This window comes from Gracilinanus agilis, chromosome 1 (assembly GCF_016433145.1).
Source record: "Gracilinanus agilis isolate LMUSP501 chromosome 1, AgileGrace, whole genome shotgun sequence".
In the NCBI taxonomy this organism is placed as follows: domain Eukaryota; kingdom Metazoa; phylum Chordata; class Mammalia; order Didelphimorphia; family Didelphidae; genus Gracilinanus; species Gracilinanus agilis.
The window spans coordinates 149,585,083-149,600,473 of record NC_058130.1 but is presented as its reverse complement, the minus strand read 5'-3'; the positions used below and the strand labels follow the sequence as shown (position 1 = coordinate 149,600,473).

At 35.2% G+C, this 15,391-nt stretch overlaps 2 protein-coding genes across 2 annotated transcripts; both read left to right on the top strand.

The window, feature by feature from the left end:
* Nucleotides 1-1,596: 1,596 nt before the first annotated feature.
* LOC123230997 (olfactory receptor 13D1-like) lies at nt 1,597-2,538 on the top strand. Its single transcript, XM_044657199.1, has one exon. The coding sequence runs from the start codon at nt 1,597-1,599 to the stop codon at nt 2,536-2,538; it is 942 nt and encodes a 313-aa protein (XP_044513134.1).
* Nucleotides 2,539-9,187: 6,649 nt separating this feature from the next.
* LOC123230996 (olfactory receptor 13D1-like) lies at nt 9,188-10,643 on the top strand. The gene is made up of 2 exons (XM_044657198.1): nt 9,188-9,719; nt 10,426-10,643. The coding sequence occupies exons 1-2, from the start codon at nt 9,188-9,190 to the stop codon at nt 10,641-10,643; spliced, it is 750 nt and encodes a 249-aa protein (XP_044513133.1).
* Nucleotides 10,644-15,391: the final 4,748 nt, after the last annotated feature.

The window sequence follows — 15,391 nt, the reverse complement described above, 5'->3', positions numbered from 1 at the left end:
ATTTGAAGTATTGGTCCACACTACAGGGAGAATTCCAATGAGTAGATAAAGATATGGGAAATATTTGAGACTAAATGTTTCATGTAACAGGGAACAGGTGCATATGGATGACATGGAATCTGTGGAAATAGATAAGATGGTCAAAGGGAGAGAGTTTAGCAAGAAGATTTAAAAAGACAAGACTAAAGAAAAAGTTTTGAAGACTATCATAATTTGGTTAATGAGAGAGGGATGATTAACTCAAAAAATGAAATTGAAAAGTATATAAATAAGTAATATGACATCCAAAATTTGTCAGAAATGCAAACATGGGAGAATTACAAGAAGGAATAAGTCATCAACAATGATAAATAAAGATAAAACAAAGAAGGAAAAGACATTAAAGGTTGTTACATTTTACCAATATGGAATTTCTGAGAGCCTATTATCTATATATCTGAACACAGTTCCCTTCCAGTCTCTGAAAAGGGGCATTAGAAGTTAAGTTAGGTTGGGTAGAATGTTTGTCTTCAATTCAACAAGCATTTATTAAGGATTTCCTATAATGTAAGACATTATATTTTGCATTGAAAGAGTTAAAACTTGCAGGGACACAGACCCTGACCCTTAGGAGTTTACATAAATATCTATAATAGAAGATTATATTCTGTATGGAAATAATGCATCTAAGTTTTGGTATGGAGATAAAAGCCTGTTCTGATATAGTTAGAATACTGAATGGAAATGTTTGTATCCATTAACCTGGCAAAGAAGTCATTTTCGCTAGAAATGAATTACAAAGGAGATTTTTCTGTTGATTCTAGGAAATAAGAAGAAAGGAAAAGTTAACTATCATTTAATTAAATTTTATTGTCTCCACATCCTAACTATTAATTTAGACTCAAAGAATATCATTTAGTTAGACCAATGATTCACAAAGTGGGCGCTACTGCCCCCTGGTGGGTGCTGCAGTGATCCAGGAGGGTGGTAATGGCCACAGATGCATTTATCTTTCCTATTAATTGCTATTAAAATTTTTAAAAATTAATTTCCAGGGGGCTAAGTAATATTTTTCTGGAAAGGGGGCAGTAGACCAAAAAAGTTTGGGAACTGAGTTAGACTATAAAGCTCAAAAGGAGAAATGGGATAATATTGTTCATTTGTCAAGTCCTCTGAATTCTATCATTCTAGAAATTGGTCTTGCTGCATCCATTACAAAAATCTAGCCTAACCATGGATAGATCTGGAAATTGGTCCCTACTTCAGGATATATAGGTAAAAATATATTTCATAATAATTCAAATATAGGCTTCATTCTCCCCCATTCACCATGTGACCTGTACAAAACCAGAGTACAGTCTCTAAATATTTGTATTTTCAGTGAATATATGTGAGTATAAAATTTTGTTTATTTATTTATCTATATCTACAATGCAACCAACTAGTTTCTTACTGTTCCTCATCCACACATCTCTTCCTCTTAGGTTCACTTCTTTGTAAGGAATGATTCTCATTCCTGAGATGCCCATGACACCACCTGCTGCATGAAGTCTAAGCATGGAGTCACTAAGCACCTGTTCTTTTCTGTATGAATTGCAACAGGTAAAATAAAGTACAATGGAAGGAGTCAACTGGACATCCAGGAAAGAGTTTGTTTTACTGGGATTTTCAGATTACCCAAAGACTGAAATGCTCATCTTTATTTTATGTCTAGTAATGTACATGGTTATTCTAATGGGAAATAGTATTATAATTGTTCTGACTCTCCTCAATAGTCACCTTCACACACCAATGTATTTTTTCCTCAGTAGTCTCTCCTTCTTAGATATCTGTTTTACATCTTCTTTCATCCCCAAAATGTTGACCAACTTCTCCTCAGAAACAAAAACCATCTCCTTCTATGGGTGTATGATCCAAATGTATATTTCCTTGGCCATGGGCTCCACAGAATGCGTGCTTCTTGCTACAATGGCGTTTGATAGGTATGTAGCCATCTGTAATCCTCTCAGATACCCTGTAATCATGAATAAGAGACTCTGTGTGCAACTGGTGGTTATTTCCTGGGTTGTAGGTTTTCTTGATTCAGCTTTGGAAACAGCTCTTGCAATTGGGCTGCCCTTTTGTGGGGAAAATATAATTAATCATTTTGTTTGTGAAATCTTAGCCCTCCTAAAGCTGGTCTGTGTGGACATTTCCTTGAATGAGATTGTTTTGTTAATAGACAGCATAACATTGGGATTCTCCGCATTATTGTTAATTATTATCTCCTATATTTTTATTCTCTCTGCCATCCTGAGAATTAATTCTGCAGAAGGAAGGAAAAAAGCCTTTTCTACTTGCTCATCACACTTGACTGTGGTGACTGTGTTTTATGGGACAATTCTCTTCATGTATATGAAGCCCAGGTCCAAAAGTTCAATTGCAGACAAATTTATAACATTGTTCTATTCAGTTGTGACCCCCATGCTGAACCCCATCATCTATAGCCTGCGGAACAAGGAAGTGAATGCAGCTATGAGAAATGTGCTAAAAAGATTAGCATTCATGAGGGGCCTATGACATTCTTAGTCTTGGTAATTATTCCCCTTGTATCTATGACTCTAACATAAGCAAGATGAAAGTTGAGTTAGTATTTTATTTAGATGTCTTGGGTCTTGTCTTTTTTTTCTATTTTTAAGAAAAGAGTTTCAAATATGAGAATAACAAAAGTCCTGAAGCTGAACCATCAGACTCCAATTTTTATATGAATTTCTGATGACAAATTTCCCATGATACCTGAATTTTTGCAGAAAAAGCAGTTCAAAATTTGGACCTCTGCCCAAATTCAATGATTTCTTGCCCATATGTAAAGCTTTTTTGTGAGTCTTGCCCTGATTCAGTAGTTCACCAATACCTTGCTATCTCCCAGTGACTTCCCTCATAATATTATCATAGTTTTTTGCTCAAGACAATGTACCAATGGGATGAAATCAAAACCATTTCCCCCATCTTATCTTCTGGATGATGTGAGTTCACTTTTCAATGCTATATCAGGGGCTAAAGATTGTTTTCCTACTATGTCCTCGACCCTTATAAAGAGAATGAAAGAGGCTGGTTGAGGTCAGCAAAAGAAGGACTAGAAAAAGAATTAACCTTATGGTCAGGATAAAGAATGTGGTCTAAGTAAAGGTTTCCCCAATATTACCTTTTCATCTGCTGGTGCACTTTCATCACTTATCTGTCTGTATCCATTCAGCTATGGATCCAGACATTTTCCATTGATCAGACCACCTGCAATCTTTATTACATGTCTACTATGGATTGGACATTGGGTTAAGTCAGTGATGGGCAACCTTTTGAGCTTGGTTTGTCAAAATTCGCCCAAAAAAAGAGCATAACTCAGGTGGTGTGTCACTTTGAGAAAAAAATCACAATTTTGTGATACTTAGAGTTTAAATAACAGAAATTTATAATTGTAATATGTAACTGTATTTAATAAACCAAAATAGGTAAATTAATATAGGTAGAATTGTCATCTATAGTGCACAGAATGTGTCTACACTATACTACAGCAGACGTTTCATCCTCAGCATAGAGCTCCATACTTCTGTGTATGCAGCCACATGAGACTGCGTGTCATCGAAAATGGCTACACGTATCAGTGCTGACACACATGCCATCACCAGGTTAGGTGCTAGAATATTAAAATATATAAAGAAAACCATCATTGCAACGTATTCACATTCTATGGGGAAGGTAATGTGTCCATAAAGTATATAAAATATGAATAAAAGGTCATTTTAGTTGCCTTCCTTGTATGCTTCTGACATTTTTAGTTCTGTTTTTTAAAAAAAGTTGGGGGGAGGTACTAGAAACTGGCAAATTCATCATTGAGAAACCATTACCTATTAGTGGATGGTAACAAAGTGGTGCAGAGGATAGAGTCCTGGACCTGGAAACAGAGGACCAGAGTTCAAATCTGACCTCACATACTTACAAACTGTAAAACCTTGGGGAAGCCATTTAACCCTTCCCTATATAAACCTGGAGAGAAATGGTGAACCACTTCAGTATATTTATCAAGAAAACCCTATGGACAGTTAGTACATTGGGTCAAGAAGGGCAAGATAAGACTGAATAACTGAACCATTGATCAACAAGAGCAGAGTGGAGTAAGAACCTTTCATGACCATACAAGCACATTGTACATATATGTATGTGTCTACATATATGTGTATGCATGTATGTACACATGCAGCCTCTCACATGAGCCCCTTATCTCTCAGTACATAGCAGTTTTTAATCTCTATGACCTATATATGATAGCATACATTAAATAGTCATGTCACAATAAAAAAGACCACTTCTTGCTCAATTCAGACCAGTAGGATTTTATTAAAAGAAACTAGAAGACACAGATACATATGCATCCAGGGTGATAAGTCTTCAAGAATATAGCCCAGGTTTTCAGGGTGTTAAGATGGCTTAGATATCCTTTTAGAATTCTAACTAGTTTCTATTCGTCACATGCATCAAGAGAATTAAAATACAATAAACAAACTAAGACTGTCTGTTCTAGTAGTCAAGTAGCAAAAACAAGAATGGAAAAGTTTTAAAAATTAAACACCATGGAGCATACGCCTCTTGTCTTTGGATTGAATGGAGGATAATTTCTAAGAAGGATTTACTTATATAAAAAGAGAAAAGGTACAAAGACTCTTTGGTCTTTTCTTCTTTAGGGTGACAATTAAGAATTTTAAGAGACTAGCTTCCAGGTAAGAAAATAAATGTATTGATTAGGCTAGTGATCTCTTGGTGATCAAAGATCATGAAGTTCTACACATCATTAAATACAAGTTTGGAAGTTCATTTTCAGACCTTCCCTAGATGTCCCAAGACATCTCAAATTGGTGAATGACCAATGAAGAGATGATCCATCATTCTCTCAGTCCCTAACTGATTCCTTGATGGATAGTTGACAGTCACATACTTGATCCCATGCTCTCAACATCTAGGAAAAGAAATCAAATTCTGCCTGTGTAGGAATGACTTTGTTCAATACTTCTCCATGATGCAAGATTCAAGGACTCTGTTCTACTGCTTATAGACATACATGACCTAAATTGATTTCTGTTTACCAAGAAATATAGAACTCATGATCTCACTTTTCTTCCTACAGTAGAAGATGCTCCAGAGTGGGGCATTCCTCGAATATCCTAGGATCAAAGGAATGAGTCCAAGGGACAGATCTAAGTCTCAATTCAGAACTCAGAAATAAAAATAATTCAACATAGTAAAAATAAATTCTCTCATTATAAAAATGCTTGTCAGGTGGCATCCTGTGTCACTTCCTTTTAGTCTATAGTCTTCATCATCTGAGTTATGATCTTTGAGTTTGTGGTTCTTCTGGCTCAACTACCATAATTACAGTCTCCAATTGTGGATGAAGCCTCCCTCTTTGTCCTTTTCATCTACTTCTTCCAGTTGCCAAAAGGGTGAGATTCTCAAAGCTTTTGATCCAACCCCAGAACCAGCCCACTATACCAAAAGTAAAGTCCTGGAAATAAGAGTTGATAAGAAAACCCATTAATGAACCCATAAAGATTTTTTTGAATCTCAGTTCTGTAAAACAGTGTATTAGCTCTCCATCCTAGCTCTCTTATTTACACATGGAAAAAAATACCAAAGTCATTGATAAAAATGCTAAGAAAAATATGAGAAAGAAAGTTTGGTTACTTGAGACCTATTTTACAACTCTGTTTAGGGGTAGCTACATGACCCAATACATAAAGAGTCAGGCCTGGAGATGGGAGGTCCTGGATTCAAATATGACCCCAAACACTTCTAACTCTGTGACCCCTGTAGCAAGTCACTTAACTCCAAATACCTAGCCTTCACCTCACTTCTGCCTTTGGAACCAATCCTTTGTATTTATTTTAGGACAGAAAGTAAGAGTTTTTTTTTAAAAAGAAAAGAAAAACAAATAAAAAGCCACTCTATCTCCCTTTAAGTTGACATGAATGAGTCCCCACTCATCAGAGCTAGTCATTCTATCAGAAGCAACCTAAGTCAATCTGAGTATTCTATAATAAACTTACATCACTCTATTCTTCATTATAGGAAAATTATGGGCCAGTCTCTCCCATGATCAAAGATTTTGAGAGGCTAAAACTGGAATAGGAATTGAGCTCGCGTCACAGTAGATATTGGTGTGCATACCTATTATATGTATGGAGCTGGCAAGGGACCTAATTGTATAGATGGTGACAATTCTGATTTAGAATGCTCTATATCTGTCAGTTATTGGACATTTAATGAGCATTTGTTAAGTGCTTCTATGTGCTAAGCCCTGGGGATTCAAAGGTAAAAAAGCAATCTCAATCTCTACTCACAGTGTAATGGTAGGGGAGGGTAAAAATAAATATGTACAAGCACAATATATGCGGGATATATTGGGGGATTACTAGAATAAGGAAGGACTGAGAAAGGCTTCTTGAAGAAAGCAAGACTACAGCTGAGACTTGATGGAAAATAAGAAAGGTGGCTCAGTGGATTGAGAGTCAGGCCTAGAGATTGCAAGTCCTAGTTTCAAATTTGACCTCAGGTACTTCATAGCTGTGTGATCCTGGGTAAGTCACTTAACCCTTAGCCCCAGCCCATACAGCTCTCCTGTCTTGGAAACAATATACAGTATTGATTCTAAGACAGGAGGTTAATGATTAAAGAAAATAGGAAAACTAAGAAACTAGTTGGTGGATATTAGAAAGAGTGTTCCAGGCATGACAGAGGGCTGGAGAAAATACTTAGCCAAAAAATAGGGTGTCTTGTGAGAGGAAGATCAAAGAGGCCAGTGTCATTGGCCTGCAGAGTATATGGAGGAAGAATAGCATGTAATAAGATGTGAAATATAGGAAGGGATCAGCTTGTGGAGGGCTTTAAAAGCCAAACAGAGAGTTTTACATTTCATCCTGGAATCTATTGAAGAGGAAAATAATATGAGCAGATCTGAGTTTTAGGAAGATCACTTTGATAACTGACTGAAGAATGATTGGAATGGAGAAAGATTCAAGGTTGAGAGTCCAACAGCAGACAAATGTTAGAGTCTAGAATGAGGTAATGACAGCACCAAGGTGATGGATGTGGTGGGGGAGAAAAAAACCAGCATTCTCTTCTTATAAAAGTCAAAGAAATGTGGGGAATTGGACTTGATGACCCAGATAATTGTGTCAGCCTCTTGCTAGAGTCTTTTGAATTTTATCTAATGTGGCATCAATTAAAGTAGCATGATAAACTTTGTGTAATTAGACTGATGACATTTTATATGAAGCATCCTAAAGTTGTTAACTTCCAGATAGTTCCTACATGCAATTTTAAATTGCTTCAGGGAATACATAAAGTCTCTAAGGAACACTGGGGTTCAATGCAGTGCAATGAAGAGGGTAGTTAAGTTGGCATCTAAGGCCAATGGTTGAACTTTCCATGATCTACAGACTGAGGGTTAAAGCAAACACTTAGTTCATATGGAAAAAAAACTGCTGCTCTCTTCTCTAATTAATGTCCTGGCATTCAGGTGGAAGGGACAACATTCTCTTAAGTCTAGCAATATCTTGAAATAGTTTTATATTTAAATTATAAGAATCCAACCCTTTTTTCCTATCCTATAGATTAAGTATCATCTAAGAAGAAAGTTATGTAAACAAACTTTATTAAAGTAATTTGCATCCATATTGAAGTTGTGGAGATGATGAGAGACAGGGAGAAATGTGCTTGGTGCTGTCTCAGAGAACTGTGGTATTATTGGAAATATCTTTAAAATAGTTTCTTGTTTAGAAAGGTGGAATAACCAGCTAAGCAGCTTGGCCCAAATAGACAAGGAGCTCTGGATTTCACACTGAAAGGTAAATAAAAATTGTGTTTGCTGTAGCATATGGAAGGAAGAGCAAAGCTTTGATAGAATGAAGAAAGAAACCAGATTAAAAGGAAGTACAGAATAAATGAATGATGAGTAAATTGAAAAGGTAGCTTTTAAAGAAATTTAGCTATAAAAGAAAAAAGATTAAGGGATATAGTGTGATCAAGAGAGAAATTTTCTTTTAGAGAAAAAGAAGACTTGAATAAATGTGTAAGGAGGAAGGAGTTTATGGAGAAGGAACAATTGAAAGGAATAGGAATAATTTCTAGGGCAAAGTTCTGGAAAAGAATTGGGTTAAGAATAGTGATTGAGAGGTTAATTTTATCAAGCAATAGGAATGTGTGTTCACAAATGAGAAAATAAAAGGAAATTATATGGAGAAATTTTAAGATGGAGAGGAGAAAAACTGAGAAATCTCTTATGGGAATGTTTTATTTAGATCATAAAAAAGATTGAACCCATTTGAACCAACTTAATGTAAGTATTCAGCAAAAAAAGGCTATAATTTGTATTTATGTTTTACCCTTATTCAGTGATGACATGGGAACATATGATGTTTACTTTAGGTCTTCTATATTACCATTTTAAAGGGAAAGTTGAAGTATAAAACCTGAATTGGTGTGAGTGAATGAATAATTGACTGTAAAAAATAAGTTAACACATCCTTACCATATGCCAACCACTCTGTTGTGCTGCTTTAGCCAAATGATCTGTGTTCCAGTCTTGACAGTGAAACTTAATGGTTGTGGGACCTACGGTACCTTACATAATACTTGCTAATTATAACAATTTTTAGGTGATGGAGATGATCTTAGAAATGTTGGTAAAGATATCAGAAAATGTGTGAGAAAATCCCATTCCATAAATATTCCATAATAACACAGATTGGTCAATTGTCTGTCATAAATTTGGGATATTTCCTTAACTCATTGAGAAGTTATATGACTTGCCCGTGTTCATACATTTAAATAATGCCAGAGGCAAGATCTGAACACATATCTCCCTCCAGAAATCAAAATCAAATAAGATGAAAGAATATAAAACTATTTTGCAAACCACTAAGTGCCAAATGTAAATATGTTTAACTATCAACATTTTTTATTTAATATCCTTATTTTCTTGTCATACCCAGAATAACATGTTCTCTGTGGCAACATTTCTTCATTTCCCTCCCCACATACCCTGGTTTGCAGAATATAAGACAATAGAAGAAACTACTATATGTTATTAGAAATGCAAATAATCACTTTTATTCAATTGCAACTTCTTTTAGATATGTCCTGGCCTAAGTCATACAGGTGACCCAGATGCAATAACATGGACAAGGGGAATTACACAGCAGTGACTGAATTTTTTCTGATTGGACTTTCTCAGTACCCAAGTCTCCAGATATCTCTTTACATTCTCTGCCTAGTCATGTATCTGGTGATCATTTTAGGAAACAGCATCCTCATTATAATCAGCATCCAGGATCCCCGTCTTCACACGCCCATGTACTTTTTCCTTGGGAATCTTTCCTTCCTGGATATTTGTTATACGTCCTCCTCTATTCCTCCAATGCTCGTGAACTTCATGTCTGTGAGGAAATCCATTTCCTTCACTGGATGTGCCTTACAGATGGTGATTTCTCTGGGCTTGGGGTGCACAGAGTGTGTGCTTCTGGCTGTGATGGCTTTTGACAGGTATGTTGCCATCTGTAATCCCCTGAGATACACCATTATCATGAATAAAGGACTTTGTGTCCAGATGGCAACTTGGACCTGGGCATCAGGCTTTCTGTATTCTCTGCTGCTCACCCTGCTGGCTATGATGAGACCTTTCTGTAACAACATCATTGACCATCTCACCTGTGAGATCCTGGCTCTTCTCAAGCTTATTTGTGGAGACATCTCCCTCAATGTGTTTGTCATGACAATTGGGAATTTCTTTTTTTTAGTCTTCCCTTTGCTGCTCATTTTCTTCTCCTATGTCTTCATCCTCTCCACCATCCTGAGGATCAACTCCAGTGAGGGGAGGAAGAAAGCCTTTTCCACCTGCTCAGCCCATCTTACTGTGGTAATCTTGTTCTATGGTTCAGCCCTTTTCATGTATATGAAGCCCCAGTCAAAGGATACTAAGACATCTGATGAACTCATTGGCCTGAGTTACTGGGTAGTGACCCCCATGCTGAACCCTATCATTTATAGCCTGAGGAACAATGAGGTAAAACAGGGTGTAGAGAAAGTCCTTATGAAAAATCTGTATCTGAGGAGAAAGTAAAATGTTTTTTATCTTGGTGTATTCCTTTGTATTTTGTTTTTAATTGCCTAATAGATATAATAAAATTATCAGAATACTTTAAAGTATTTACATTTTCTAGATAATGTAAAATATATTTGTGTATTCATTCTTTCAAACAAACATTTCCTAAACATCTATAACATATTTTCTGGAATCATAGAATACAAAGGTTCAAAGGAATATTAGAGGCGAATTAATACAACTCAAACCTTAAAAAAACTTCAGCACATATTCAACAAATTGTTCAACCATAANAGCCTTTTCCACCTGCTCAGCCCATCTTACTGTGGTAATCTTGTTCTATGGTTCAGCTCTTTTCATGTATATGAAGCCCCAGTCAAAGGACACTAAGACATCTGATGAACTCATTGGACTGTCCTATGGGATAGTGACTCCAATGCTAAACCCTATCATTTATAGCCTGAGGAACAAGGAAGTAAAGCAGGGTGTGGAAAAACTCCTGACCAGAAAGTTGTATTTGAGGAAAATATGAAAAGATGTGTAACTCAGAATTCTCATATCGATCCATTTCATCCATATTCCTTCACCCCTTTCCCACTATACTCTCCAAAACTCCCATTTTATTAACAAACTGCTTTTAATTATATTTTTTTCCTTTTTTTTAAACCCTTACCTTCCATCTTGGAATTAATATTATGTATTGGTTCCAAGGCAGAAGAGTGGTAAAGGTTAGGCAATGGAGTTTAAGCGACTTGCCCAGGGTCACACAGTTAGGGATTTTCTGAGGTCATATTCAAATCCAGGACCTCCCATCTCTAGGCCTGACTCTCAATCCACTGAGCCACCTAGCTGTCCCCATATTTTTTTCTTTAATACTCCTTCCATCTTCTTACAATCACAGAAACCTGGATTATTCCAGAAAATACTGAATCCTTGGCCACCATCTCAGTACTTGAAAAACTTTCACTTATGTGCCCCTAAGTACTGGGCTAAGAGGAGATGTAGATATCTTCTTTGTTTTTCATTGCCAGTTCCAGACACTCTCCTACCCCCCACTCACTCTCTCTCTCTCTCTCTCTCTCTCTCTCTCTCTCTCAGTGATCTCTCATCCTTTGTGGTCCTTTCCATTCAGATACACTAATTCTTCCAGATCATGTTCACTGTAATCTATTTTCCCAGCTGTTACCAGTCTCTCCAATTCCCGTGGTCTTTATCTTCTTCCCACCTAAACCACTCACAGGAATGGAAATTCTTTATTATATCATCACACACAAGTGTCATAGTTCCTCATTTTTTAGAGTTTAATTTTTTATCTAACATAACCTCTTAGTCCTTCTTCTATCCCTGTGTTTTACCCTTCCTAAATCTATTCCCTATCCTCACTGCAATCTCTAGCACTATAGTGCTCCCATATATTGTTTATATGCATATATAATGTTTATATACATATATTAGCTAGTCAGCTTAACTTCATGATGTCGTCTACTCTTGAACACCTTTATTCTTAATCACCTGATGAAATGATTCATCATCTCTGTTATTATTCATGTACTGCTGAAAGCCACTGGAGGGAGTCATACAACCATGTTTACTGGATTCACTACAAATTTATGTTGTCACATCTCAACTGGGCCCTAATTGGGACATTTTAATTATTTTTATTTTCTCTGAATTGCCTCTCTAAAGCACTTCTGACAGTATCTCTCCCAATATTATTTTTTCTCCTCACACTGCCTATCCCAAACCTGTCCTCTTACCTCTCAGCATAGAGCCTTGCCTCATAATTCATGGGAAAAACGGAGGCCATCTGTAATAATCTTATTCTCCTTGCTTTTATACCTCGAATATCCTGAACATACTCCCATATTCTCTCTTCTTTTGATCCTGTCTCCCTAAAACTACCTCATTCATTTTGTATATGTTGTATACACACACACACACACACACACACACACACACACACACACAAACATACAGTTACTCCAACATTAGAATGTAGGGATTACTTTATGAGAGATAGAGATGCAGATCTTCTCCTTGATAATGCTAATCTCTATGCCCTCAAAACATTCTCCTACTGTAGCTTATTCCCAATTATCAATTCCATCTCCCTTATGTTTCAATTTTCTCCCCTGTGTCCCACAAATATGTTCATTGTCCCCCATTCCTTAAGAAAAACCCTCACTTGAACTCCTTTTCCTCAAGTTATTGTCTTCTCACTTTTTCCCTTTCACAACCAAACTTGGAGAGAGCGAAAGCTTTCTTTACTGATTTATTATACTTCTCCTCTCAATTGCCTCTCAAAAATTCACAATTTGATTTCTAATCTCTTCACTCAATTTAAACTATTCTTTCCAAAGTTATTAATAATGACATTTCTGGAGTCCTCATCTCTGTTGATATTCTTATAGCATTTGACACTACAGATGCAAAGAACTAGAAATAAAACATATGCTAATTAATTTAGGAATAACAAAGCAAATGGTAGTATGTAAGCAGAATGGAAAATCACTGTGCTCTGAGAAAATACGTATCAATCACAGAACCTAAAATTATATTGCAGAGCTATAAAAATCATAACAAAATTAATGTGGAAGAACAAAAGATCAAGAATAAACAGGGAATCAATAAAAAACATCATGAATATTAGCATATCCATATCAGTTCCCTACTTGTATTACTTTTATTACAAAGCAGTAATTATCAATACAGTCTGGTACTGGCTAAGAAACAGAGTACTGGATCAGTGTAATAAACTGTGTACACAATACATAGTAAATGACCATAGTAATATAGTACTTGATAAACCTGAAGATCCATACTTTTGGGATAAGAACTCACTATTTGACAAAAACTGTTAGGAAAACGGGAAATCAGTTTGGCAAAATCTAGACAGACCAACATCTCTTAACTTCTACCAAAATAAGCTTAAAACTGATAAATGATTTAGACATAAAGGTTGATACCATGAGCAAAATGGGGGAGCATGGAATTATTTATCTCTTAGATCTATGAATTAGGTATGGATTTATGATCAAACTAGAGCTAAAGTTCACTACAAGATGTAAAATGGATAATTTGATTACATCAAATACAGTCAAGATCAGAAGAAAACTGGGGGAAATTTTTACAGCAAGTTTTTCTATTAAATATCTCATTTTTCAAATGCATAGATAACTGAGTCAAAATTTATACTGGTACAATACAAATCATTACCCAATTGATAAATGGTCAAATGATATAAGTAGGCAGTTTTCGGATGAAGAAATAAAAGTTATCAATAGTCATATGAAAAATGCTCTGAATCACTACTGATTAGAGAAACACAAATTAAAACAACTTTGAGGTACTACCTCAGACCTATCAGATGGCTAATTATGATAGAAAAAGAAAGCGATAAATGTTGCAGAGACTGTGGGAAAATCGGGATACTAATGTACTGTTGGTGGAGTTGTGAACTGATCCAACCATTCTGGAAAGCATTTTTGAATTATGTCCCAAAGGCCGTGAATATTCATTCACCCACCAATACCATTACTAGGCCTGCCTCTCAAAGAGATAAAAAAGGAAAAAGACCTATATGTGCAAAATATTTCTAACATCTATTTTTGTAGTGGCAAAGAATTGGAAATCGAGGGGATGTCCATCAACTGGGAATGGCTGAACAAGTTGTTGTATATGGTTGTGATGGAATGCTATAAACTATATATATATATGATGGATGTGCTATAAAAGTTGATGATCAGGATGCTTTGATGCTTTCAGAAAAGCCTGGAAATATTTACATGACATGATGCAAAGTGAAGTGAACAAAACCAGCAGAATATTGTACACAGTAATAGCAATATTGAATGATGATCAACTCAGAATGACTTAGCTATTCTCAGAAATACATTGATCTAAATCTATTTCAAAGGACTCATATACCTCCAGAGAAAGAGTTAATGAAGTTTTCATGCAGATCAAAGAAATTTTTTAAAGTTTTCTTTATTTCTTATCCTGTGTTTTACTTCATAACACGATGAATATGGAAATATGTTTTGTCTCACTGCACATATATAAGCTTGATCAAATTGTATAGCTTCAAATTTTTTAATAAATGTTAAAATTTTTTTCATATAATTAAAAAATAAAATATTTTTAAAGAAGAACTGGAATGGACATTTGTTTCTGTGAGAAATATGATAGCATTCTGTAAAGTGAGCTAAGAAGCCTCCTAATTAATTTCATAAGAATTTTCAGGTAGACCAGGAAATTTTTTAAAAGACTGGAGATTTCCTTCAAGTTAAAAATGTGAGCTTTACTTTATATCTTTTCTTAGTGCCTTTTTTGTAAAAGAGAGTCAGTAAATTTAAGAGGAAGTTTTGAAAATTAAGTTTGAAATATATTTGATCTAGAAGCATCAAGAAAGTATGGTGTTAGATCAGCATGGAAAAAGATTTTTGTTCCTGTAAATTTGTGAACATTGCATCAAAATAGACTTGTTATACTTAGCCATGAAATTTTTATTTCATTACCAATTAACAGATATTCCACTTGCAAATGCTTTGTTTCAGAAAGTACATCAAAATTTGGTTTTGTTGCATACACTTCAAGAAAAACTTAAAAATACAGTGTTTGTCCCTTTTTCTTTATTCCACCTGATAAGTTTCTGTTTTCTTTAACCTTGTATCATTCCTTTTAAATTTGCAAATTTGTTTGCATCCTATGCTTACTTATGGCATGGACTCTAAAATAATATTGTAATACAGTCTCATTTAAGTTAAAAAAAGAAATTACAAACATGGTTAGCATTTTATAAACTGATACAAAGGCTGGTAAAAAAAGGAAACAATAAACAATAGATGTTGAAATATGGGCAACAGAGAAATTAAAATTGGATAGTATGAAGTTAAAATGACCAGTGTTGGTTCCATAAAGAAATATGAAAAGATAAATATGTTATGACATATGATATGATATATCATAACAAGACATGACATAAAACGATGCATAATATGATATAATGCCATAAATAATGAAAGAGAAGATAATTTGAAAGGGTTATAACAGGGAGAATTACAAAAAGCCACATATAGAAGGTAGATCTTAGAAGCTACATGTTAAAAGAAGAGAGGGATTATATTAGACGGAAGTAAAGAAGGAGTGAATTCTGAGCCTGGAGAACAGATAATGCAAAGGAAAATACATAAAATATGTAGTGTAATGAGAAGAATAAAATAGTCAGTTTGACTGAACTGAAGTGTGCAGAGTGGAAGATCAATATCCAGTGGTATTACA